General features: G+C 39.7%; 3 protein-coding genes across 3 annotated transcripts; 1 reads left to right on the top strand and 2 right to left on the bottom strand.

Moving 5' to 3' along the window:
• Positions 1 to 6099: 6099 nt before the first annotated feature.
• insl3 (insulin-like 3 (Leydig cell)) lies at positions 6100 to 7963 on the bottom strand. The gene is made up of 2 exons (XM_086273269.1): positions 6605 to 7963; positions 6100 to 6435 (listed from the first exon to the last, which is right to left on the bottom strand). Exons 1-2 carry the CDS (start codon positions 6795 to 6797, stop codon positions 6239 to 6241), a joined length of 390 nt encoding a protein of 129 aa, XP_086129395.1. The 5' UTR covers positions 6798 to 7963; the 3' UTR covers positions 6100 to 6238.
• Positions 7964 to 8209: 246 nt separating this feature from the next.
• Positions 8210 to 15186, bottom strand: LOC147308650 (potassium voltage-gated channel subfamily V member 2). Its single transcript, XM_086272678.1, has 4 exons — positions 14362 to 15186; positions 13630 to 14263; positions 12940 to 13065; positions 8210 to 11599 (listed from the first exon to the last, which is right to left on the bottom strand). Exons 1-4 carry the CDS (start codon positions 14886 to 14888, stop codon positions 11282 to 11284), a joined length of 1605 nt encoding a protein of 534 aa, XP_086128804.1. The 5' UTR covers positions 14889 to 15186; the 3' UTR covers positions 8210 to 11281.
• Positions 15187 to 15989: 803 nt separating this feature from the next.
• Positions 15990 to 19407, top strand: rps28 (ribosomal protein S28). The gene is made up of 4 exons (XM_086273190.1): positions 15990 to 16103; positions 16410 to 16457; positions 18466 to 18588; positions 19288 to 19407. Exons 1-3 carry the CDS (start codon positions 16065 to 16067, stop codon positions 18586 to 18588), a joined length of 210 nt encoding a protein of 69 aa, XP_086129316.1. The 5' UTR covers positions 15990 to 16064; the 3' UTR covers positions 19288 to 19407.
• The last annotated feature ends 7237 nt before the right edge of the window (positions 19408 to 26644 follow it).

Below are 26644 nucleotides of genomic sequence, written 5' to 3'. Positions count from 1 at the left end.
AAAAAGAGGTTTGAAAACAGGCAAAAAGCATTACAGCCATACTACTTCACTTCTGTTTTTCTCTGGAAAAACTGTGGTTTATTTGCTTTATCTCGTAGTACCAATGCTAAAGATAGGGAAATATAAATCCCAGATGACAGGAGATAAGAGAACACCCAACAACAACGGGCTTCCCATGGGAGCAGTCTGATTGCACAATGCTCTTGAAGCTGTCACTGCTGGTCAGGCCATCTAAATGCTGCTGAGCAGAGGAGAAGACAGACCCATCATTTTGCAGTAGATGGTGGATGCAGCAGATGGAAGGATAACAAAGTTTCACAGTATATGGGATGATGTTAGGAAATGGTTTTCTGCAGATGAACTAGGGATAGGTCTGAAAGATGTCTTATCTTTTTTTAGAACTTTCAGGACCGCGTACACTCTGTTGATGGTGTGTTTATTGGTTTACAGAGTCCTCATGACCGCATAATGATTTCAGATTTGATTAAAGTGAAGCTTTGGAGCTGACCTTAAATAAAGCAAACATTAAATTGGTTTTAAAACTAGCTGGATGCAGAACAACAGTGGAACAGTGAGTGATAAATAAGTTTCTGCAGTGTAAATTGAAGAAAACAGGAGTAGGGGAGGAGTGTTTTTCTCTATCACAGCACAAAGAGCACCAGTTTGTCCGATATCATTACTCATATCTGTTCTGGCTGCATGTGCCTGCTGCTTGCTGCTTTTCGTTTTTTTTTCTTTTTCTTTTTTTTAAAAGGTATGTAGATAATTAGAAGTTACAACTTATTGTGTTAAATCTCGTTAGTTTGTTCAGTGTTTGTGTCTGTCATATGATAGAGTGAAATGTTTCCTGTTATCTGTGTCTGGCTCCATGGTGCAGTGGTTTGCACAATTGCTAGAAAGTGAATTATTCCTTGTTTGAGCCCAGGAGGAGACATATGTCCCTTGGGGTTTGTGTAAGGAAGACCATCTGATGTAAAAAAAAAAAAAGCTGCCAAATTAAGTATGCAGAGCTACCTGCCGTGGTGACCCTTTGTGAAGAAGGGAGGAGCTGTAAGAAGCTCTGCCGGTTCAAGACACAGTCTGCATATTTAAAGTATTATGTTACACATGCACTCACCAACCACTTCACTGGTGCACCTTTTCAACCGCTTGTTGACATGAAAGCCTAGTCACCCAGTCACATGACAGCAACTCAGTGCATTTAGGCATGTCGACATGATCGAGACGACAGCTGATTTAAGTGACTAGGTAAATGCTAGAAGGGCTGGTCTGAGTATTTCAGAAACTGTTGGATTTTCGTACACAACCATCTCTAGGGTTTATAGAAGATAGTGTGAAAAAGATCAAAAGAAAAGGCCCCATCAGGCCTCACTCCAATGGAGCATCTTTGAGAGCATTGGGAGATTGACATTGTAGCCTTGCAGCCGTCAAATCTGCAGCAACTGTGTGATGCTATCATGTCAACGTGGACTAAAATCTCAGAGGAATGTTTCCAGCACCTCGTTGAATCAATGCCATCAAGAAAAAAAGGCTTTTCTGAAGGGGATCCCACCCAGTAGGTGTACCTAATGAACTGGCTGCTGAGCATATTTTAACATATTACTGGACTTACAGTTTACAACTTGCAATGCAAAACAAGCAATTTGTTTTAACCCTCACCAGCTCTGCTATCATATAACTGTGTAAGACTGCATAAGGAACAGACTAAATTTCTCTACCCTCCATTAAGATTGGATTAGTAGGAAGTATTCTGGCTTTTGAAAGAATACCCTCAAAAACACAGAATTATCAGCAAAGTTAAGATTGGAATAATTGGAATTTGATGGGAAAACCTGAGTTATTGAGATATTATTAGCAGCATTCAGAAAAGTTCCCAAAAGCACTAATATTAGCATTGTTATTAGCACAGACGTATGCAGAAGATCCATTAAAATAAAATCTGAGATCTTTGAGAACAGGATCAATCATTCACACCATTTCCACGATCTGGAGGAGAGCAGAGCAGATCTATGCCATAAAAGGGGGAATATGACAATCTCGGAGTAAACCTCATCTTCAGGTTTGCCGTGTGAATCAAGACGCACAGCCTGTCACAGAGGATTTCTTTGACACAACGTCTGACAGCTTATGTTGCGTAAAAGCACGGCTTGGAGCTCTAACAATAAAGGACTCACAAAAACAGACATGTCAGTCATTGTCCTGACTTCTGCTCCCCTCTGCACACCCACGTGTGCTCGCTGGTCACAAACCTGCATAAACCACATGCACATTGGTAAAAAAAACAAAAAAACAACAACACGCTTTAAAAAACAAGCACAGCCACGGACTTCAAATGGGTTTCCCGGTCTCGTACGCCCACACAGATTATGCAGAGCACATAGACATATGCAAACACCGACACATGAAAACATGAAACCTCTACACACACACACATTCACAAAGTATGGCATCCTTAGCCTTGACACTTTTACTGTTGGAAACAAGAGCACTGAGAGCCATTTCATTTACATGCAAATTGACACCCACAAGTCCACACACACACGCGCACACTCTTGCCTGACGTGTATGTGTGTGCGTTTGTGTGCTCATGTGTGAGCCGTGTAGCTGCTCTGCTGGCACTCAGCAAAGGTGCTATTCTGCCCTGCTGCTTTACCCGCTCACTGAAACTAGACACAAAGAGATAGAAAGGCAGAAGGAGAGATAAAGGCTCTGATTTCATTTTCCATATTTGGTTTAGCAGCTTCTCAGTTGACAAAACAGGCATGGAGAGAAGCCCACCAGAGGGGCCCCCCTGCAGCCGTGCGTTTGTCATCTCATGTTGGCACTGCATAAGGACGGGTTCAGGCCTAGAAGTGTCCTCTGATCACATTTTCCCTCTTGTCACAAGGAGATAAAGGATCACTCGAGGTGATTGAGCATTTTACGATAATGAGCTGCGAGAGGCTGATCATCGCAGCAGGAAATGTGGCTGAAATACACGAGAAAAGAATGGGATGGATACAAAAACAAAAACGCGACACCCTTAACCTGACAGAATTAACCAGCTCATGCAAAGAGCGATGGATGGGTGTCAGGTGGGAGATAGCAGTGTAGCACCTCGCATAAAATCTGATATCTGTCACTCTCTGCTGGTTAGCATGAGACACTGCATCAAACCTTTCATGAAATCGTTTTATTTTAGTTCACATGTGTTCTTCTTAAATTGAATTAGGAATAATTTTACTTCATAATTTCCATGACCTACTGTGGGGCAACTATAAAACTGCGACTATGCTTTTCTCCCCGTCTTTGCAGGACAGCAAATATTAGTAATATTGTACAAGCTGAATTATGCTTGTACACTTCTTTTATGCAAGTTATGGTGACTAACAGCAATGAATCTGTAGGTGTAGGAGAATGTTTTTTGGAATTATCTTATAATTAGCATAAAATTATATGTGAGTGAATGGGGGGAAAAGATGAAGGGTGACTGTAGTGTTTGTTTGGTAGTTTTTGTCCTTTCATACCCTTTTTATATACATATGGTGCTGTGCAAAGGTCTTGAGCCATCCCTTATTTCTTTATAATTTGATTGGAAAATGCACAATAGGTGTTTGTATAGTTCTAACAAGCTTCAATGTGAGAATTGACATTTATTCTTCAACACAATCTCTCTTAGTTCTCTAATCTGACATTCAATGCTCTTCTTTGGATGTCGAGTGGCTTTTTTTCTGTTCTCTGTATTTATAAATAATGTTGAGGTGCGTGCTCTGGGGAGGCCAGTCCATGACTGATAGCGATCCACTGTGTGTTTTTCTATGCAGGGATTCTTTCACTGCATTGGCAGTGTGTTTGGGGTTATAGTCATACTGAAAAATAAAATTGTTGTCATATGATGGGTCTGCATGACAGATCAAAATCTGACCGCAACTCAAGTTTGATGAGATCCCAGATTCCACTAACTGAAATGCAGCTCCAAAACACTGCAGACAGCAGACACTGTGTTTATCCTGGCCTCTTCCATATTTATTGTTGAAGATTTGAACCCACAATTTCTAATTTAACTTCATTATTCTGTCTCTGATAAGGCTTCGGTGAACAGTCGATGATCAACTGAAGGGTGGGGATACATGGGTCCTGTGTCAGGTCTTTGCTGGATTTTTTTTTCTGCTTCTTAAGGACATCACTTTCCCCAGCTGCACCAAGGCCGATCAGCAAGCACTCCAGCGGGTGGTGAAGGAAGCTGGCAGAATTATTGGAACAAGTCTGCCAGAGATCAGTAATATCTTCCCCACTCGCTGTCTGAGGAGGGTGCACAGTATCCTGCGGGACCAACATCACCCTGCGCGCCACCTTTTCCATCTGCTGCCCTCAGGGAGAAGGTACAGGTCTATACAGGCCAGAACATCCAGACTGGCCAACAGCCTGTATCCACAGGCTGTGAGGCTCCTGAACTCTCTGCCCCCCTCTCACGGACAATAACCATATCCAACTTCTTAATAGCAATGAACTGGTCTGCATTGGTGCATCATATCTTTATTCTCTTCCCCCTCCTGCCCCCCCCCCCCCCCCCCCCCTCTTTCTTAAATAGATAACTATCATATCTGATATCATATCTCACAGTACAATAATATTGAATGGGTGCATTGTTGTATTTTGTCATGTTTCTCAGGTCTTTGTCTGAATTTCTACGAACATTATTGCTAAGGATTGTCTTATTGCATTGGAGTCACACTGGGTTAAATATGTACACTTGGGTTTTAAGGGGTATTTATTATTTTCTTCTTTTTTTGGGTTGTATGGAAGCCCCAAACGCAATTTCATTGTTCTTGACAATGACAATAAATAAATACTACTACTACTACTACTACTTTCAGATACTAATCATATTCTGCAGATAGTTTTTCATGCCTATCACACTGCACACCACACTGAAATATGCAAAGTTTTCACCTAATAGCTCTTCAGGAATCACCTCGTTGGTACAAAAATGCTACTTTATCTTATGTTATGTTTCATAGAATCAACAAAGAAACCCTAAAAATAACATTTCAAATGGTCAGGTACAATGACTGGACTAAAAATGATTTTTTTTTTAAGTCTTTCAAAAAATCTGGAGAACTATTGCTTGAGTCTGGTCAATTCTAAGAAAAATATAAAGAAATGATGGGTGGCTCAAGACTTTTGCACATTACTCTAAGCATGGGCCATCATACTACTAATACTGTAGTTTGATGGCTGACAAATCTTGAATGCATGCCATCAGTTTGAACCCAAAATTTCTAATTTAATTTCTTTATTGTTTGATGGATTAAGCCAATTGTTACAGGCATTATTAGTGTGCTGTATTCTCTGATTATCTGCAGTTAAAACCTTTCTAACAATATAATCTGCTAACAAGTTGATCTAATTTTAGCATTCATCTTTGCGCGCTTTGTCTGATAACACAGCAAATAAAACCAATTACGCAAAAACAAATCGTACGTACAGCACAATCCATTCTTCCCTCAATTAAAACAAATTAACCAATCAGTCACTGTAGGCTGATTTCATTTGCTATTAGGAGTCATTCGGCGCAGGCTGCAGTATAGAGTGGCAGCTAATCAGCGGCACATTTGATTATCTGTTGAGAGAATTATACACTCCTCGGTGTGAGGCACAGGCCGGGTTACAAAGATTATTTCTGTTAAATAGCTCAATGGCTAGGCCAATAGCCTCAATCCGATTTAGCTCCTTTGGCACCAGTAAACTGCGCTCACAACAAAACTTACATGGATCTTAATATATACCAGTATGCATATACAGCAGAAAAACAGCTCAAGTGTTAAAATGGTTCTCTGGCATCTGAAGTTTTTTGTATGCTTTGCATTTGCTTACTTATCATAATTGTCTAAGATTTGGGTCAGTTGATGCAGATTAGTGTATAGGACACAAGCAGTAACTGAAACCTTCACTTCATTGGGAGTAATATTTATTGTCATCTTTGTTAGGTCTGAGAAAATAAGGGTTTGATTCTGGGACTTTTGTGATTTCTTATGGACTGACTGTCCAGTAATATCGGTTCAGTTAATATACTATATTTACATTGATAAAAACAATAAATCAAATAACAAAATCCTGTGTGCACTCCAGTTTTATCTTTGATACTGTTAAATGTCATAGATAAATATCACCAAGTACATTCAGGATCACTAAAAGAAAACCCAGCAAAACTCTGAAGATAATCACTTAACTCGTTCTGATATGCCACCGGCTTCATTTAGCAAAACTGTATCAGCTCCTTCATGCTACATCCTTTCTCACAGCAAATATCAGATATTTTTCCAGCGGTTCGCCTGATCCGTGATGACAGAAGGTGAGGAGCCAAGGAGACGGCGTCCTTTTCTCCATCTGCCCTCGAAGCCGTGCGTACAGTCCCTGAAGTCAGGTACTCTTCTGTGGAGGAGATCTGCTCCCCTGTGCAGAGGCAACACATCTGGGATTTAGAGAGATCACTGTAAACGTGCAGCTTCATCCCCAAAAAATCTTGCAAACTTTTGATGTCAAGAAGCAAGAGTACGTCTTTCCCTGTTTACCTTTCATATATGTCATGAAAACACAAATAAAAGATTGTTTAAGTACTTACAGAGAGGAGCGTATTGATTCTTTTCCAGTCCTAAATCCAGGATGCTTCTCCTGGCCCGGGAGCTGCCGCAGGATGAGACGGCCAGACGTATCAGCTCTCGTCCACATATCTTGATCCTCTCCTGTGCATGTGCCACACACACTGCAGCCACTAGCACCGCCACGAGAGACACCAAACACCTAGCAGCCGGCATTGTATGATGTGTTACTGCTCCTCAGTTGGTTGGCAAAGGCAGAAAATGAGTGACCTGAGGAATTTGAGGGGGTTTATATAGGGAGTGTATGTAGTGGCCACAGGTTGTTCAAAAGTTGCATTCAGCCTTGGTGAGGGAAAAGCATGTCCTGATCAAAAGCTCAGCATGAAAGTGATGTGGAATCTCAAGGCTGAAACTCTCAGTGAGATAAAAAATCTGCTCTGGCACTGATCTTGTTTTTCAGGGTGGAAGTAACAAGTCACTACTTCTGCAGTTACTGTTGTTAAGCTGCTTTTCTTTCTTTTCTTTTCTTTTTTTAATGAGTATTATTATTGTGTTATTATCATTATGAGTATTATTTTGGCTCGGGAGAAAGAGCAAGTCCTTTCCCAGTCTGAAGGTTGGTGGTTACTTACACATAGAAAGAAGTGCATCCATATATACATACGCTGACTTTTATATTTGAACCTCTGACCATGTTTTTTATGGGCATCCGCCACTGTCCACTTTCGGTGTATTTAAACAAAGACTCAGTGCTTATATTTGATTAGCTTTTCTGCTTTTAGTCAACTCTCCTGTTGTTTGTTTATATTGCATTGTGCAGAATCTAATCTGGGTTTGGTGCTGACTTGTGGTTAAAATATTTTCCTTGACTATGAGTCCCTTTAGCATCTTATCTTAACACATCATGAAGGATGGGATCTAATCGGAAGAGAGTGTGACCGGAAAAAGGAGATGTCAAGGATTATGACGCAACTGTTCACACACATGGTCACCCTGTGGCTATACTGTAGTTGCTTAATCATACCAGAGGTGACTGCTTCATATCTCCAGCACAGATGAACAATATGAAAGGTGACACTTTAACATCTAAAATGCACTTCTGGCTATGATTAGCATTTTAACCTCTAAGGATGATATCACTGGTAGGCAGTGGCCTGTTTGTTATTCTCAGCTGCTGTGCTCAGCGCAAAGCACCTTGATTATTTCTTCTTTTTTTTTTGCCTTCACAGATTCTTGCCCTTTATTTCTTGCTGAGGTTGATGCTGTGTGTTAACATTTTCAACCATTTAGCCCAGAACACACAGATGTCAGTCAGTTTGCAGATGTCAAATAAGCTGAGTATGTTTACCTCATCATGGCACTGCCTACTGCACCAAAGTGGAATCAAAGCTTTACTGCAACCTATGATAACTCATTGTTTTCTCTTTTGCCGATCTATCATATGCCATATATAAATATATGTGTATATATATATATATATATATATATATATATATATACATATGTGTGTGTGTGTGTGTGTGTGTGTGTGTGTGTGTGTGTGTGTGTGTGTGTGTGTATATAGATATATAGATATAGATATATATAGATAGATAGATATATATATCTATATAGATATATATAGATATAGATAGATATAGATATAGATATAGATAGATAGATAGATAGATAGATAGATAGATAGATAGATAGATAGATAGATAGATAGATAGATAGATAGATAGATAGATAGATAGATAGATAGATAGATAGATAGATAGATAGATAGATACACACATGAGGATCACTTTTGCCTTCACCCTCACATTTTTTCTAACTCCTAACTCAGCCCTTGGTATTTCTCAAGCTTCTCAGATTCCTTCTTGATGTTCATCCATTGCTTCCTCTTCTTGTCAACTACTATGTGTTAGCCTTCTAAATTTTCTGATTTCTCTCCTTCTGGCTGAGTCATGTGATACAGCCATACTCTTGAGGTGTAATTGATGCTGACGGCACAGTAAAACCAACAGTACCTATATCCTGTAATAGCTTCATTCCTCAGAAAGATAAGACAGGTGTCCACTAATAAATACGGACTTTAAGGTTCTTTTACATTAACTAATTTTGCATAAGCGAGGTCTGCTGAAAGACAGTAATTTTTAATGACAAATAAATGGACTTTCTCATTTTTGTTTTTGAGTTTTAAATGGGGATACGTAGATACGTTTATTGTAATGAAGTAATTGTGATGTGACCTTCTTCTTTTACCTTAATCTTCAAAATTGAAACTTGCTCCAACTGTTGTTTCTTTCAGGCAATATCATAAAAATGTAACCATCCAGTCTGATAAAAATCGCCTAAAAATTTGTTGACTTTGTACACAAATGACGTTTTATAAGCTTTCTCCCCTGAAAGCTACACTTCCACCTCTGTCGCAAAATTCTATCTTAACTGAGTCACGTGTTTCTCCCTTACTGTAAACTGAACCACAACACTTGCAAACTACCCTGTTTAACCTGCACTTACTTTCCAGTATAAACTTTGGTTATTATCATTTAATTCATTTTTTAAAAACATTTCAGAACATGAAATTGCTAACTTCAGCCACACATCATTCACAGAAACAGTGTCTGATTAAAAAAAATCTTAAATTAATGATATAACATGCAATCTTTAAATTTCCAAATGAAATCATGTCAGTCGCCATAGAAACCTTCCTTTTGTTCTTCAGCTCTGAGAGTAAAATTAATACACATTAACATGTTTTGCCATCACTCATCAAAAATACAGCCACTATACCTCTAGCTAGCAGACAGGTTGAGATCCAAATTGCACAGGAACAATTTGTGCATTAAATCTGTTGAGCTGTTTTGAAACGTTGAATTTGTAATTACCTGCCACTTATTAAAAGTTATTCCTTTTATGCTCACTCCTCTTCTGTACCACAAACACAACTTTATTGACAGGGATGGGACGGAAAAAAGGACGTGTGCAGACGGGATCATGTGGTGAACCCGTGTGTGGCATCAGAATCATCCAGAAAGACTGCAGAGCATGAAAACTGAACTGTTTGACAGTGTTTTATATTAAACTTCCTATCAGATATAATTACTCAATAACTGAAGGTGCCACCGTTCCGGACCACTTTAACCCCAGATCAGAGGGTAAATTAGACACATCTGACACTACATTTGATCGTTCGCTCGTTAATTAGTGCACTTGCACAGAACTTAATGACAAGGAAACATCAGTCACTAATGAGTCATTGTCTCTGATTATTATTCAAATGGATGAAGTCACAGTCTGCTGTAAAATGGATGTTCAGGATGTCTTTCATGAGCAGAGGCTCAACACAATATTCCTGCAGTTGGAAATGGAGTGTAACTCCCACAGCATCTGTCGTGACTGACCAGAGAACTTGTCTCTAATCCCCTCTATCTGTCCCTCTTATTTAAAACCAGTGTCGAGCAGATGAGCCAAGAAAACTGTGGTGTCTGTATCCGCGAAGAGTTTTTGTATGTTTGTTTAATATGTTATAATGCTGGTCTTCTGGTGCCCAAGGCAAGACTTGGGTTTATGATCTAATCATAGCATCACAGTGTGACGACAAGGCTTAGACCATGATTGATCCTGACATCTCCTGGTCAAGAACGGAAAGCTCAATTCTCTCTCGCCGCAGGGATCGCGACAAATTCTGAGCTGTTGGATGACAGATATAGGCATCACTGCCCATGTGTTAGTAGGAGTGAAAAATCACTACGCTGGAGGCCTCTATTGTACGTCTATTAAATATAGCTTGTAAGTATTTAAATACGTCCTGTCTGCGCACACCTGATCAGATTCCTTCTGTCACCAAAATAGCACAGTACTTGATTGACTTTTCCACTTGTCTGACTAGGTAGGAAACAGACGCACAAATCCTACTAATCCTTGACAACCAAATTACACTGAGGCTCCTGATCGGTATACTGACACCCGCTGCTATATCTCTCACCCCACTTGGGTGTCTTCAAGACCACACTGAGTGACTGGACAAAAACAGAGGGAGTGCTTTTTCGATAGGTATGCCACTTCGATGAAACATAAATTGTGTCAAATGTGAGAACTTTCCATTGATGGTGTTATAGTTGTTCTGAGATGCACACATAAATAAAATGTTTTTATTGCAGTCAAGTAAATGGTGACTTAAAGCCGCCATGATGTGTGGCGGTACATGCTGGTAATGGCCAAAAGTTGCACTAGTTAGAGCTTGAAGGTACAATTTCTTTTTTGCTGAGCATCAAAGTAAAATGTAAGAGACTATGTAGTCACTCAAAACTGTTCATTAATAGCACTTTCAATGACAGTAGTCTTTTCAAAAGGATATAAGGGAAGTTTTGCTTCATTCATAATGTCACTGTTTGACCTCCTTGTGTCAAACATCTATTTCTGTTGAGTGAGCATTAGTTGTAGACGTGTGCTATTTGTGGAAACACATAACAAGTTGTCTAGTCTGAGCATCTTGTCCATTTGACAGAGGAATTGTCGCTATAGTGTGAAAACAGTACCTACTGCAAAGCTGAGGCTTAATGCTTGTCTCAGCTTTCTGCTTTCCCCCATCAGATCGCTTTTATTCAATCACATAGGCTGAGACTTCGAGGCAGATGGAGTCTTTTACTTTTGTATACCCAAGGGTGATAAGGCCATTTAGGGTTACTGAGGTCACAACTAGGCAACTTTTCTTATTCTTCAATCTCGGGGGTAAATTGCCTGCCACTGGGCCGATAGTGTATCTCCTCATCCGAGTCCTCCGGCCGGGGTTCGAAGCAGCTGTCAAACTTACGCCTGAGACGTTTCTTGAGCTGGAAGGTGCGCACCGTGTTGGAAAAGTTGTATTCCTGCTCCTTCAGTTTGGCATAGTAGTCGGAGAACTTGTTGAACAGAATGGAGATGGGCATGCCGTTAAGGATGATGCCAAAGGAGATACAGCTGAATGCCACACAGCGGCCGAGGTAGGAGATGGGGACAACATCTCCATAGCCCACAGTGGAGATGCTGACCTATAGGAAAAAAGGAATACCGTCAGCTTCCATAAAATTACTCAAAGCCAGTGCTCTCTTGTGTAGATTTAAGTAGGGATCAAGAGAAGAGCAGAAGAAGTTTTCAGTTTAATCCTCACAGTACCTGCCTTTCACCTGGCCTCATGCACTTTGTATCCATTACTTTCTGTGAATCGAGTAATTAAAATGCTTTTTTTATATTTCTTGAATGCAATCACTTTGTCTGGCTACAAATGAGACGCATTACGCAGCATTAGAGGGAATTAGACACATATAAATTCACAGCTGCCACCAGATAAATGAAAACCATGTCCTCAGATGATACTGAAAGACACACAGAGTACCAGGCTGGTGACACAGTGTGACCCATGTGAACCTTCCTAGAAATGGTGTGATATTCATACCTCTAAATATTGATCATTTATATATGAAGCTTGAAAGTAAATTTGCATAAGTTACTGTTTAACCATATGACAGCTTGGCGGCCATCAGTAGCCACTCTCCACATCTGTATAGGCTAGATAATTTATATCAAGTTTATGTGACCCTGGAGTTACTCCACATCTTTCTCTTCGTTTCACATATAGTACCAATTATGGAAGATACTTTGGGGTAAGAATTACACAAAGGCAAATCCTACATTTTTTATAGTTAGTAGGTTTTTCTGCAAGAGAGACGATTTCAGAATATTATTTAGCCAACCATTAATTCACTAAAGAAGACTGTGTTTGAGCTCTTGAATATAATCAGTGTTTACTGCATTTTAAAGGCATAAAAATAGCACAGAACATGATCTGTACTGTGAATCTGCCTTGGTCTGACTAAGCAGGCAGCACAAATCCAGATAGACCTAATCCCTGACACCCGAAATGCACTGCACTGCTTGATCATACTGACACACCCCAACTGAGCTTCCCTTCAGCGCTGTCAAGAGAAAGAGCTTACCAAAGCTTCATAAGTGAGTTAATTGATCCGGAAGAAGCTGAGTGGCAGCCGGTGAGAGCTGGCTACACGCTCTAAATGCTGTAAAACATTAATTGCCCCATTCATAATGAAAAGATGTGGAGCAACTGTGGTGTTATAAGTAGGGTTACATCATCAGTGTGGCTGGACCTAAAAATTGGACTTGAAAATATTTTCAAAAATAATTTACAATATCATCACAGCTGCCATTAAAAAGAAGAAATAATTCCCAGAGTGTTAAAACTTTTATAGAAATCACTAAAAGCCACAAAAAAAACCCAAATCTGATGTTTTAGTTATACTGCATTTGTAACAAGCATCCCAAACATATTAGAGCCATAGAACTTTACTGGACGTAGAGCTTGTCCCGTACTCACCGCAGCCCACCACCAGGCATCTGGTATGCTGCTGAACGGTGTCCCGGGCTGATCCACCTCCACAGAATGCATCAGAGCAGAGAAGGTGAAGATGCCCATGGTGATGAACAGAAACAGACAGCACACCTGCAGCACGACAGAACAGAGCACGTCAATGACAGCGCTTGTTTATATGAAACTATGTCATAAAGCAGATACTATTTTAGGGGCTTGCATCCAGTAATATGACAGTTTGAGATGTTACTATAAAGCCTTCCTGACATTTCTGCACTCGGCTGTGCAAGCTTTGTTCAATTAATGGGTTTTAAACACATCATATGCAATGAAACCGTTCTGTCTTTTGTTAATTAAATGAATAAATGTGATATTATGTTACATTAGTGAAGTTTAGAGCTGCTGGTAGGTGGATTTTGTTCTTTATCATAAGCTAATCATCTAGTGTCACTCTCTTCAAGAAATAAAATATGCAAATTTAGATCGATTGTGATATCCTATTGTAAAACTATCATAACCTTCTTCTCTTCTTATCTTATCTTATCTTATCTTATCTTATCTACTTCTCCTAGTGGTGACTTTCACATAAAACTACCTCCTGTTCCTCTTATGTCTCTTTGCCTTGCAGGTTGCCATGTTATTCAAAGGCCTTCAAATGTTACCAGCATTTGTGTTTATTGATTATTCCCTTCATACCTGCTCAGAGCACTGGCGGATGGTGAAGCCGAAAGCCCTCATGCCGGTGGAGTGACGGGCAAGCTTCAAGATACGGAAGATGCGCATGAGCTTGACCACTTTGAGCACCTTGCTGACTTTGCTGACTCTTGACATGGCCTTCAAATCCTCCTGAGCACTGATGTCTTCAGCGTCTAATACAAAAGTCTCAAAAATGATCTGGAGGAAGTAGGGCATGACGGCTACCAAATCGACAAAGTTGAGGGCGCTCTTCACAAAATGCTTGATGTTTGATGTGGTGAGTAGTCGCAGAAAGTACTCCAACGTGAAGAAAAGGATAGAACTAACCTCCACCCACTCCATGTAGGTTTTGCCTGCAAGTTTGTACTGCCTAAGTTCTTTGACTGTATTCAGAGTCATGGCAACGATAGAGATAAGCACAAAGAGACTGGAAAACACTGCAAAGGCTTTGGCTGACAGTGAGGAGTAAGGATTCTCCATCAAGTCCCAAAGTGCTTTACGAAAGTTTCCAAGAAACATGGTCTTGTAGCCCTCGTCATCATGGTGAGGTTTAATCTCATCTATGAGCTCCTGGTTAACCTTCAGGTGTTCTCTGATGTCGTCCAATTTCTCCTCAAACAGAATGCGGCAGCACCTGAGAAAGACAGACAAATGCTTTACCATAGCTACATTTTAAATATCCACAGACAAAGCCACAATAGATACACTGCATATCAAATATCTACAGCACACCTTGGAGTATCCTTCAGTTTGAGCCCCCAGAATGAGATCTCTTCCTCAAAGTTGACAGGACACAAGCCATCCATCACCCACAGAACATTACTGCAGTAAAAGTGAAATATGTAATGGAAAAACATGGGGTCCCTGTCAAAGAAGAACTCGTTGTTCTGAAAATCATAATCGTCACAGAGCGTCAGACGCTTAACTGGATCATTGCACAGAGCAAGGACTCCGATCCTGGTCTTTGGGTATCGGAGGACCAAGTGTTTAGGGATGTGAAACACCTTTCCGCCCACATTTAGGTTGACAATGTTTGATTGCCAGGGGTTTGGTGCATCCTTCTTCTCATCTTTTTTCACCTCTTTTCTGGCACCAGGAGCGTCAAGGTTGTCCATTGATGTCCACGGTTTTACTGAGCTGTCCTGTGAAAAGGGGAATTCACTCTCCTCTTCTTCGATGCTTTGCGTGAAACTCAAGTCGCGTTTTACGGATGCAAAAAGACTGGAGCGACGTTTTTTTAGAATTTTCCACTTCTCCATTGCGACAGCTGCTCAGAAGACCAATCACTGGAAAATGTTTTATGCCAAGTTTGAATCAAATCACAGGAGAAAAATGATAATATGTTTTTTCTTTAAATCTACAATATCAAGCAAAAATATCACCATGGTAAAAAAGAAAAAAAAATCCTCCAGGTTGAAATAAAGACAAAGAAAGAGCTGTGGTACTTTTGAGTCACTGTGCAAGAAGATCAACTGCATGAGTTAGGGCTTCAGCCTCTTCACTGATTCTCTAATCCTATTGCTGTTCTTTCTGTCCCAGCGCAAGTTAAAAATACTGTTCACAAGGATTAGTGTTGTGATTTAAGGCTTTGACTTCTGAGAGAGGAAGAAAAGCAGAGAGGGTGGTGTCACGACAGTATGGCATGGCTAACAAGGCTACAGAGAGCTTTTACACAGGATATTCAGGTAGATTACGCAAATTATCAGCTATGGCCTTTTTGACCTATTGCTGAACTAGTTAAACAAGCCTGATTTTAGAATTAAAGTCAAAATACATTAAAATTAATAATGACTGATAAAAATTGTCTTTGTTTTCTGTATATTCTGCACAGACCCTTATCACTGTTTATCACTGATATGTTTCTCTTTACAATAACTCACTGGTATAATTGACAAAGTATTCATTTCAATATTAAGTCAAGCCAACTAAAAACAAAATATTGATTATATAACAGTGAATTTATTTAATAATGTACTGAATCAGTAACCTTTTTGATACTGACTTTGGATAAATAGGCTGTGTTTTTTGACTGATATCACAAGCATTTGTAGTCACTCCAATAATTCAGTATTTGAATTGTCTGTATGTACGCACAAAAAAAGAGATACAGTTACACAGAGACAAATTCCTTTCTCTGTTTCTGCACATTAAAATAGTTTTGGAAACTCTGTGAATAATGGTTTGGCCCAGGTTTCCACCATGGGTGCTTCGAATGGTATTTCCCAATCTACCGGAAAAGAAGGTAACTACGAATGTCTAATAGTTTTTTATTAAAGTTCGTTATTGTTGTTATTACTCGTAAGTTTAGATTCTGTTACTTGTAATTTGATTAAAAAATAATTTAAAATTTAAAATTTTAATAAACTAAAAGATTACAGTTGCCATATATGCCATCCGAGCACCACGTGACTTCCTTTCCGGTCTAACCTGACAACATGGACGCCAGCCGCGTGCAGCCCATCAAGCTTGCAAGAGTAAGAAAATCTATAAAACGCTGAAAATTATCGTATCAAAGCGATTAAATGCCCACAACAATAAGTATTGTTTCAAATGGGCTCAAAATTTTTAGGCTAAATCCACTTTTTGTGTCGTAGTTAGCAAACGTCTCTTCGGCTCTCGTGCTTCTATCATGGAGGCCTGTCAATGCTACAGTCTCTGCTAGCTGCCGCAGTACTTATGCTCACTTTTCTTTATTCTCTGTGTTCGTTAAAAAATTATACATATGTATTATATTGAATTTAGAGATTTGATGTTCATGTTGCTCGTGTTTTCATTTTCAGGTCACCAAGGTTCTCGGGAGAACCGGTTCCCAGGGACAATGTACACAGGTATGCTAGTTTGGCTAACACCTCAAATTTTATCCGGCACAAACCAGTATCTGCGATTAATATTTACTTTTTATATGTGTAAGCTTACTTTGAGTTATTGCCAAGGATATACACAATCTAGGGCTGTAAATTCATGTGAAATTAAAAACTAGATTTCTAAACAAAGGAAAAAATAACAAACGATATTTTGTACCTCTTAAAAAGGGCTAGGATGAAAAATGCAAGTTTCGTGTTGTCTTAGATAATTTGTTTACACATTAAGTATGAGGTATTGAGACAGCTGTTTGAAGTTTGGACATTGATTTAGCTGTAAGTCAGGGGTTTTGTTTGTTTCTTTAAAAACAAAACAAAAACTTGATCTGAGCTTAACTTTTTGCTCCTGATAAATATCCTCCATAGTATTGTAACTAAAGTCACTAACGTTGAAACTGGGCAGATTCGCTCTACCAACTAACTGAAACTAAGCTGAATTATTATCAGAAGTTTAAGATGAAAAACTGATTAAGCTACAAAATATGACTCCTCTGATTTCTTTTACCACAAAGGAGGCAGGTTATTTTGGGAGGGACAAAGTTTTAACCTGGATTTTAACTACTAATGACATACTCGAGCAAGCCATTGATCCTAACTGGAAACCACGTTTAATAGAGAAACCAGATGTATCTTTAAAATGTATCAATGCTTTTTTTTTTTTTTTTCTTGCCATCACCAGTGTGTGAATGGCAAGCTACATTGTGGCTACAATGTAGCTTGCCTTAGGGCATAGGTATCAAACTCTGGCCCGGGGGCCAAGCCATACCAAATTATTATTAGAGCTGGCCTACTGGTATTATACAGCTAATATATATATTGTTTAGTATTAAGCTTTTCTTGTTCCATATTCAGTTTTTCAGCAAAACTTGTTTGAGTCCATAAGAAGAGATTCATTCTTAAATCTGGAGGAAGATTTTTTTTTTTTTTTTCAATAAATATTAATGTTAGCCCGCGACCTTGTTCCAGTTTTGAATTTTGGCCCACTGTGTATTTGAGTTTGACACCCCTGCCTTAGGGGGACTAAGTCCTTAGGGACTAAGTAAAGCGCTATACAGATGCAGGCCATTTAACTCAGTTGTCATTTAGTGTGCTGTTTGGTGTACTGGTTACTTGGGCTAATGATGACAATTTATGTTACATTCATAGCTACACCCAACTTAAGCCCCTTTTTTCTTAGTACCTACTCAGATTGACTTTCAGTGGTTTTCGGGGTTTTCCATTAGGTCATACTACATGCTACCTGCTAACGGGGTTACAAAGCGATCTGAGCAGGTAGGTCCTAAAATGTTGCATCACCAGACTGCATGCCACCGATTCGCTGGTCAGTGTCGGGATGAGAGCGTTACCAAGTCAATCTGTGTAGGTACTAATGGGAAAAGGGTCTATAGTTAAGTTAACATACATGTGTTTATACTTCCATTCTTCAAACTGCTGTAACACTGTGCTGCCCACTAACTGAGTACTTTATTACTAAAATGTGTGTTCACTTGATTGTTGGGTGTTCACTTGATCGCTTTTACAGCATTGCAGAGTGAGATCCTCAGATACTGTTTTCTGACAGTGAAACAGCAGGGAACAGAGTCGGGGTCCCAAAGATTAAGCAGATTATAAAAAATAACGTTTGAAAAAAATGCCATCCGAATAATTTTTTAGATATTGTGCTATATCACCCCACAGTTACTCCTTGTTGAAATTGATTATCATGACCATTGGTTTATTTTCCATGTTAAGTGGATAATTTAAACAGCTGAAAAATTTCCAAATAAATATATATTTTGAATTACAACTGCTTTGCTCCTTTGCCACAGAAAGGAATGCATAACAAAAACAAAATGAGGAAAAATCCATATAGGCTGTCTGTAAACATTTGAACAAAACCCTCTTTAAGTGGTACATCATTAATTTAAACAGAAAAATGTGTCTGCTGTAGAGTCATTTTAATGTTTAAGTTTTGGGCACTCCCGTTTCCCACCAGGTCCGTGTCGAGTTCATGGACGACAGCAACCGCTCAATTATCAGGAACGTGAAGGGCCCAGTCAGAGAGGGAGATGTGCTGACACTCCTGGAGTCTGAAAGAGAAGCCAGGAGGCTGCGATAGGTGAGACGATATAACCTCAGGTGATCAGTGTTTTGAGTCATTAAACTGTCAGCATTGGTGAAGCCCACAGTGAGAGTGCTGATGGATAATATGCATTTGACCTTAGATACTTTGATGATGCTGAACGTTACTGTTATTAAAAACTTAGTGAACCAAGAACAGTTTATGATAATAAAACACTGCGGGGGAGGTGATGACAATGTTTGCCGTTGTATTATAGTTAACAAGAAGTAAAAAATATTCCCATAGTACTAACATGCACTATGGGAATATTTATATTCCTTATATAACCTTATAAGGTTAGAAAAAACATTAAAAATGGCTTGCAGTAAATCATATTGCGGTTCGATCTGTTTTTGGCTTTGAAATGTCCATAATGAGTCTTAAACTCAACCTAATGTTCTAAGTTCTCAATTCAAATATCTGCGGTATTAGATCATAATTGCATCTTGGCCACTGGTCAGAAGCTCTTATCTAGTTAAAGTGTAACAGAGCTGCACAAAGGTTGCCTGTTTTCAGTGTGTAGGGAATATGTCCCATGGTGGTCAGGGGTTGATGTTTGAATTCTTCCTTCAGTCCTCCCGATAGGCTGCTCATGTCTAATGCTGCTCAATTCAGAGCGTATCAGTGTTCCAAATTTGGGAATGTATAAGACTTAAACACAGGCTTAAACCTTTCTCACTTGCTCTGTCTTCACAGTGCCCGCTGAAGCTGCCAATCCAACACTGTGGAGCATCAACTACAGCAGGATGCAGTCTTTTTCAGTGGACTACCCGCCACTTGTTCAGATGTTTTGAAATAAATTTGAGTTGAAAATTATCCTTGAAGTCTTCTTTCTTTTATACTAAGTGATTTTTTTAATTCAATAAACTGGAACATTAGCCTGCCATGATAAACTTGCATGAGACAAGTAATAGCTCATTATTGATGCATTAATAGTAGGTGAGGGGTGGCTGTCAAATTCTTGTACGCTGAATGTGAATTAAGGTAAATAATCCAATACTTCTATACATTTAGTTACTCTGAAGGGTCAATTTCTCAAGTCTATCATTCCATTACAGTTCAAAAGTATTAAAATAGACTAGTTTTAAACTACTCTTTCAGAGTAAATGGATGTTAGTTCTTTCAACTGTTTCCTTTAGAGGTCATTAAATGGAAAAATCTACCACAATCTCACCCTGTCCCTAACATCCGCGTCTGTCATACAAACTCCCTGCATGTCCTTTATCATGCCCATGAACATCAATTGTCAAGTATATCTACCTTCACTCCTGTGCACGTGTCCAAACCATCTCGCCTCTTGACCTCCAGCTCCTGTAAATAATTCTATAATTACTTTTTCCCAGACACAGATAAGTAGATTTATTTTTAAATAGCAAACATTACAAGGCTAATATAGCTGTTTTCTGTTGCACTGTTGTGTATGAAAATTAAGGAATTTCCACAAATTTAGCGGGCACGCCATTATTTCACCTTGTGCAGTTTACGTTCCGTCCAGCAGGGGGCAGTGTCTGAGTTTTAAAAGCTAACGGAATTGACCTCCATTTCAGGTACAACACAATCGACTGCATGTAAGCAAGTGAAGACTATTTACAGGCCAAGCTCTCTCCTTTAAACTAACTTAAACATTCATGCCACCGTTCATTTCCAGCAGTGTTGTTTCTCCATCATAAACTAATAATAATGGGACAAGCTGAAAAACATCTGCACAACACAATTTGTATCATTAAAAATCATTAGAATTTGTTTATTTTCCACCAAAAATCATATTTATCCACATTAGTTTTATTTTATATTTATAACTGCAACTGCTCCCCACTTTGAGCACCACTCCAAAGCCGTGTAGCTTGTATAGCTAATGAACACAGTACAGACAGATTCAAATTGTTCAAAACATATGTGACCCGTTTTCTCAAATTATTTAAGATAAAAGCTGAGGATGTACTAGTTCACACAGCTATAGTAATGCTTTCCCCTCCAGATCTACTTGCTGTTCTGCAGCATTAGAAGTGAAATCTGGTCATGAATGCTGGTGATCCAGGTTTAGCGTGGCTATGTTTAAATGTTGAGGTCTAAAGAACTTTAAGGTCAGTTACCTCTGAACTAACGATGTGTAAATGTCAGGAAATACATCAGAGGAATACTGAGCAGTCTGTAAATTAATACTCTGCAAAGGTATCTGGCTAAATTCCAGCTTGGGGTTCCTGAAGGATCTCTGCGGTTGTTTAAACAGGAAAGGAGGTCAGTTTGAGTTATGTACACTGTAGGTTTAATGATCTCCTATTTTACCTTGGCCTGTTTTACAGACAGGTTGTGTGCAAAGCTGAGTTCAACTTAAACACTTGGGTGCCTTTTTCAGACATACAGTGCAGTGAAAAAGTATTTACCCCCTTCATGATTTCATAGTTTTATGCACATTCGTCACACTGACATGTTTGTGCCAACCGTAGCAGCAAGAACTGCAATCAAGCACTTCTTTTAACTGACAATGGGTCTTTCACATCCCATGTGGAGGAATTTTGGCCCACTATTCTTTCCAGAAATAATTAAATCAGACACACTGAAGAGTTTTTGAGCATGAACGATCTGTTTAAGGTCAGGCCAAAGCATCTTAATCTTTGATTTAAGTTCAGACTTTTACTAGGCCACACCGAAACCTTCATTTTGGTTTTTAGCCATTCAGAGGTGGACTTGCTGGTGTGTTTCTGATCATTGTTCTGTGGTAGCCTATAATCCAGGCATACTTGAGTTTCAGGGCATGAACAGATGGTCGGACATCCTCCTTCAGGATTTTCTAGTAGGGAACAGAATTCATGGTTCCATCAGTTATGGCAAATTGTCCAAGTGAAGCAGCAAAGCAGTCCCAGCCCATCACATCCTCACCACCATGTTCGACTGCTGGTATGATGTGCTTCATGAAATGCTGTGTTACTTTTATGCAGATATAACAGAATTCAAACTTTCCAAAAAGTTCAGCTTTTGTGTTGTCAGTCGACAAATATTTTCCCAAAAGCCTCTGGGATCATCAAGATGTGAGACGAGCCTTTGTGGGGGGGCGTTTGGTCAGCAGTGGTTTTATCCTTGAACTCTCCTATGGGTGCCACTTTTGCCCAGTCTCTCTTTCTTATTGTTGAATCATAAACTCTGACCTTAACTGTGGCAAATAGGCCTGCGTGTCTTCAGATTACATTCTGGGTTCTTTTCTGACATCCTGGATGAGTTATCAATATGTTCGTGGAGTAATTTCAGCTTCCTCCAGTTGTGAATAATAGGTCTGACTGTGCTTCAGTGATGTCCTAACACCTTAGAAATTACTTTGTAACCCCTTTCCATTCTGAGAGATGTCAGCGACTTTATTTCTCAGCTGTTTCTTTAGATCGAGGCACAATGTGTTGCTTTTTTGAGATCTTTTAGTGCTTCACTTCGTCAGATACCTTCTCTTTAAGTAGTTTCTAGATTAAGCAGGTTTGTCAGTAATCAGGCTTGAGTGTGGCTAGTGAAACTGAACGGTTTGAGTTCTAAAACGATTGAGACAATATCTGTGACTTCTACAAGAAAGGATCAGCGTGTAGTATATGCGGAACCAGAGAGGAAATTTGACACCAAGCCACAAATTAATACCTGGAATCTATTCAGCTGCCAGGGTAAAGGGAGAGCGTGCTGGCACTTGACGGCTTTTCCAGGAGAACCTGAAGGAGACAAAATAACACGGTGAGAGAGGTGAGGGACAGAGGAGAGAAGAGACAAACTGCTTTGTCTCTTTTCAACCTTCAGACATGAATCCTGATAAACCCCATTTATCCTAAAGTGGTTATTTACCCAAATGAGCTTTACCTGCAAATCAGAAAACACACTCCAGCTTGTAGCTGACTGTTACTCACAAACGCTTCAAAATCAGCGTTCTCTGGAACAACAGACGTAGTCCATAAGGAAGAGGAGAGAGTCCTACTCTGTTTATGTTTTCAGTCTTCGGCAGCTCCATGCACGAAAACAACTTGCTGTCACCTTGGCCCCTACGTCACTGTCATTCTGCCCCTCTCCAACCCTCTGCGTCAACAACCCTTCAAGAACTTCAGTTGGCATGTGTTTACCACCTCTTCCTTATCGCTCCCGTATCTCCCACCGGTCCTTGTTTCCACTCTTTTTTTGAAGCAGAAATACAGCAGGTTAGAAGAAAATCCATCCCAAGGTCTCTACTTGTTTGCCTGCATGCCACCAAGGTCTAACCCAGCCAGGAGAAAACATCAGCAGTCTGAGACAACAAGTCTGTTTGTCTCAGATCTTTAACACGGTTCCAGAGAAACCAGGAAGAAATCAAGGACATTGTGACTTGTAGAAGTGCAGCTACTGTAGCGCTGTTGGTGTGCTTTGGAGTTGGTGGCGAGGACAACAGAGCTGAAAGGTGTGTGTGTGTGGATCTGCAGACGACCTAAACCAAAACTCCCAATGAATAATAATGTTGCTAAATGTATCAGTAAGTATAAAAAGGGTTTAACAGTGCATCTTCTACAACACGAAAGTACAGTGTTTCCTATTCTGCTTGATCAAAATACAACTTTAGTATCATCAAAAAGTATCAAACTAAAGGTAAAAATGTTTATAGTCATATAGTTCATTATTAAATTGTTTGTACTTAGTTATATAGCCATCAATAAAGCAAATGCTATTGTGGCTTCTTTTAAAGCATCATATACTTTCCTCTGTACCAGTATGTTCTTTAAGGTCTCAAGAAATACATTGAGAATAGTATAGTATGTATAAAGGTATTATTTGAATGCCTTCATGATAACGTTCTTACAAATATTAGAAGGGGACTCGCTGAAAATAAGGGAACCTGGCTAAAGGCTTTGGGCTTTGTTTCTCATGCAGGGTAACAGGAAGGCCAAAGGGGGTGTGATGGAACCTACAAGGAGAGACAGGCCACCGATGTACACACTCTGAACCCAACCACGACCTGGTTCAAGGCCATGAAATTTACAAATGGGGCCCATAGGACACATAGGCCCAGAAGACAATAACCCCAGAGGTAACTAGAAGTCATTTCCTGCCCCTCTCTTTCAGTCCCTCTGCTGGTATCTAGTTCTTTGGCACCCTCCCTGTTCCCCTCCATCCCTGCTGATTACTGAACTGTAGTACACTCTGCATTTGAAACGGTTATCCTTATTTCCTGCCTTTAATTTGTGGAAAATGAGGTTGGTCCACTTAGCCAGATTTTCACATTCAGTGTCAACGAGAATCTTTATAAGAGGGAAATGCTAAAAAAAAAAAAAAAAAAAGATTAAAAACTTTTAAGCATGCACAGTGCATCTTTCACTCAGAACATGCTGATTCTGTTTATCAGTTTATCAGTTTGCAAAATCACACAGGTTTTCATTCACAACTGTGGACAAAAAAACAAACAGTACATCGTTCTGAAATAACACGTAAGACCTTGCCTGAACTATAACTCTGAATACAGACAGAAAGAAATGCACATATAACCATGTGACCATGAACAGCATGCCACAGAAAAAAGAAATATATAAGCACAAGAAGGCAGCTGGGTGATAAAATACAAAACACAGTTTGGACATGCTTGATTTGCTTTTATGTAAGCTAAAGTGCAAAGAGGGGGGGACAGCTTCCTTGTGTGAAGGTCAGAAACAGAATACATTCACTCATTTATTTATTTATTTTATAAAGCAGCCCCCACTCCCACACATACACACACAGTGTGCATGACTTATGCAAAATATCTCACACTTCGCCGCACAACAGCAGGTGCTCGCACAGACGGGAAAGTGACGGGCTCACATACAGGGTCAGATTCTTGGCGTCTGATAAAAAGCCTGTTGTGGAGGGACGGTAATGAAAAAAAACACTGTTTTGAAGCTCTGTAGCACAGGGTTTTAAGTAAACGCTGTAACAACAAGGCTTTGTGTTCTGGCTCCATAACTGCTGGAAAAACTTCAGTACTGGCACGGTATCATGTATTATTCCAGACGTGAAAATGTCTGTGTGGGGTGATGTGATCTGGCTCATCTTATGGCCCTGCTATACGACTTTGGGGGATTTAAAAGTACAGTCGGGTTCAGTAAGCACTCACTCTCCACATCGCTGTAATATTTCTTCATATGGATCACAGCTTGTAGGTAAAGAAATGAATCAATATGCTGCTCATCACTGCTTGTTATTGTAGCGTCATGTACAGTACATACCACAGTGGCCAGCGGGCTTAAACAAATGTTATCTGGGTCAGATGTGCTCTCTAAAATACAGAAAGAGACATATTATGACAGTTTGAATGCACGCACAATATGCAGTCGATGGCACATGCTAAAACTTTACAGAGGTCACTGAAGAGTTAAGTTCTAGTGGTGTTGCATTTAGGGTTTATATTACATTCCTGAAAGATTTTTGCATTTATTACATGGGTTTGTAGAGCCACAGAAAATCAAAATATGGCTGTAAATGCCCAAGCTGCTGACACACCCAGCACCCACGCTTTAATGGAAGTTGCCGTGCTAAAATCCAAGTTTAAAACAAAAAAATTTAACCAAATTTTCAATTGGATGTTACTCTCTCTGTCTATCTGAACTCAGGTGAATGATCTTCCTTCTATTATGTGTAGAAAAGATTATGTACCAACTTTCAGCCCAGGTGAAAAAACAAAATTATTTTTATTTACCACAATAAAGAAAAAAACACACAAAATAACATACTGGCTAAAACTGTTGTTTATGCATTATTATTATTATTACTGCTTCTTTTAATTCCATTCCTGCACTGCTGAGAAGAATAGCTCTGATTTGCACCGTTACTTGTGAAAACACAGGGAAAAAAGCAAGGCCTGAACTGCTTTCTGGTGCCACAGTTCCAATTAGGATTCTGGATTTGGATTAACGCGGATCAAGGCAGTCACTCTGGGTTTTAATGGGGATTCAGCAGATGGTCAGAGGTCATGCACTCAATGTGGAATCTTATAAATCTTGAAGTGGTTCAAGTGGTGCATTTCCTGAGAAAGACACTGTCTTCTCACAGGAGGTGGGCGGTTTCACTGCAAACAAATTTAGCGTATTGTCATTTTCGCAGCAGGAATAAGAGACATAAGAGCACGATTCCTGCAGAAATGTCAGTGCTAAAGAGTGCACATCTGCTCGGACACACTCATGGGTCAGAGCCTCCACTATTTAGCAATAACACTCTGTAACACAAGCCTACTTTCCTTCTCTTTCTTCTGCAAACCACCAGCTGCTTAACGCTGGGGAGGTTGTCTGCCAGTACCCTCAGCTATCCCACAAAAAGCCTCATTCACAGTCAGATCCCACTTCAGTTCAAGTGTCTCTTCCACCTCCACTCCTGTTGATTAGAATTAATTGAGAAGTGAATTAGTATCATTGTGATTAGCGACCTACACCCTGTGACCCAAAGTGCTTCTTACGCCGTGGTGAACTCAGTGTGCGTGCGTGAATGTTTCATAAGAGGCCGATTAGTTCATGGGAATCAGGCTCGGTAACTGGGGTACACACCAAGGGGCTCATTTTGGGGACAAACAAGGAACAAAGCTGCATCCTCTGAAACCCCAAGGAGACTAAACAGCCACAGAGATTTGCGGTTTAAGTCCATAAAATGTAAAAGACGGGTTCTGGAGAGATCATTCAAAGCCCGCAGCCTCATTTCTGCACAATCCCAAGCCAATATAGATATGTGTTTCTATTTATTTCCAGCTGCAGCATTTAGTTAGGAATTCACGTAAACTCTTTTTGTTCTCCCGTGGCTTATATTTTCAGAGCATCTTGTATATTCCTTGGTATGTACACACTGTTAAAGGAATATATAGAAATGAACTGATTAGGTTTTTGATCTCACTCCACATAAAATCTGTGCTTTAATAAATGAGAGCGTTACAGCCTCAGAGACTGTTACCTGACCTCAAACATGGGGCAGGTCTTCCTTATTTAAACACTTTTGTTCTGATTAAAAAAGATACACCATGATCCCTGTAAATGTTTAGAGTTGCTGTGAGGAGAATATTTTTTGGTTGTCTATTTGTGCAGAGCTAGGCGGGCGTTAGATT

The sequence above is a fragment of the Aulonocara sp. 'chitande type north' Nkhata Bay genome, linkage group LG18 (genome assembly GCF_057382095.1).
Source record: "Aulonocara sp. 'chitande type north' Nkhata Bay isolate Kocher_YH1m ecotype deep benthic linkage group LG18, A_spYH_male_GT1.1, whole genome shotgun sequence".
NCBI classification, from domain to species: domain Eukaryota; kingdom Metazoa; phylum Chordata; class Actinopteri; order Cichliformes; family Cichlidae; genus Aulonocara; species Aulonocara sp. 'chitande type north' Nkhata Bay.
The sequence above is the reverse complement of the archived record's forward strand: the minus strand, read 5'-3'. Positions and strand labels throughout refer to the sequence as shown.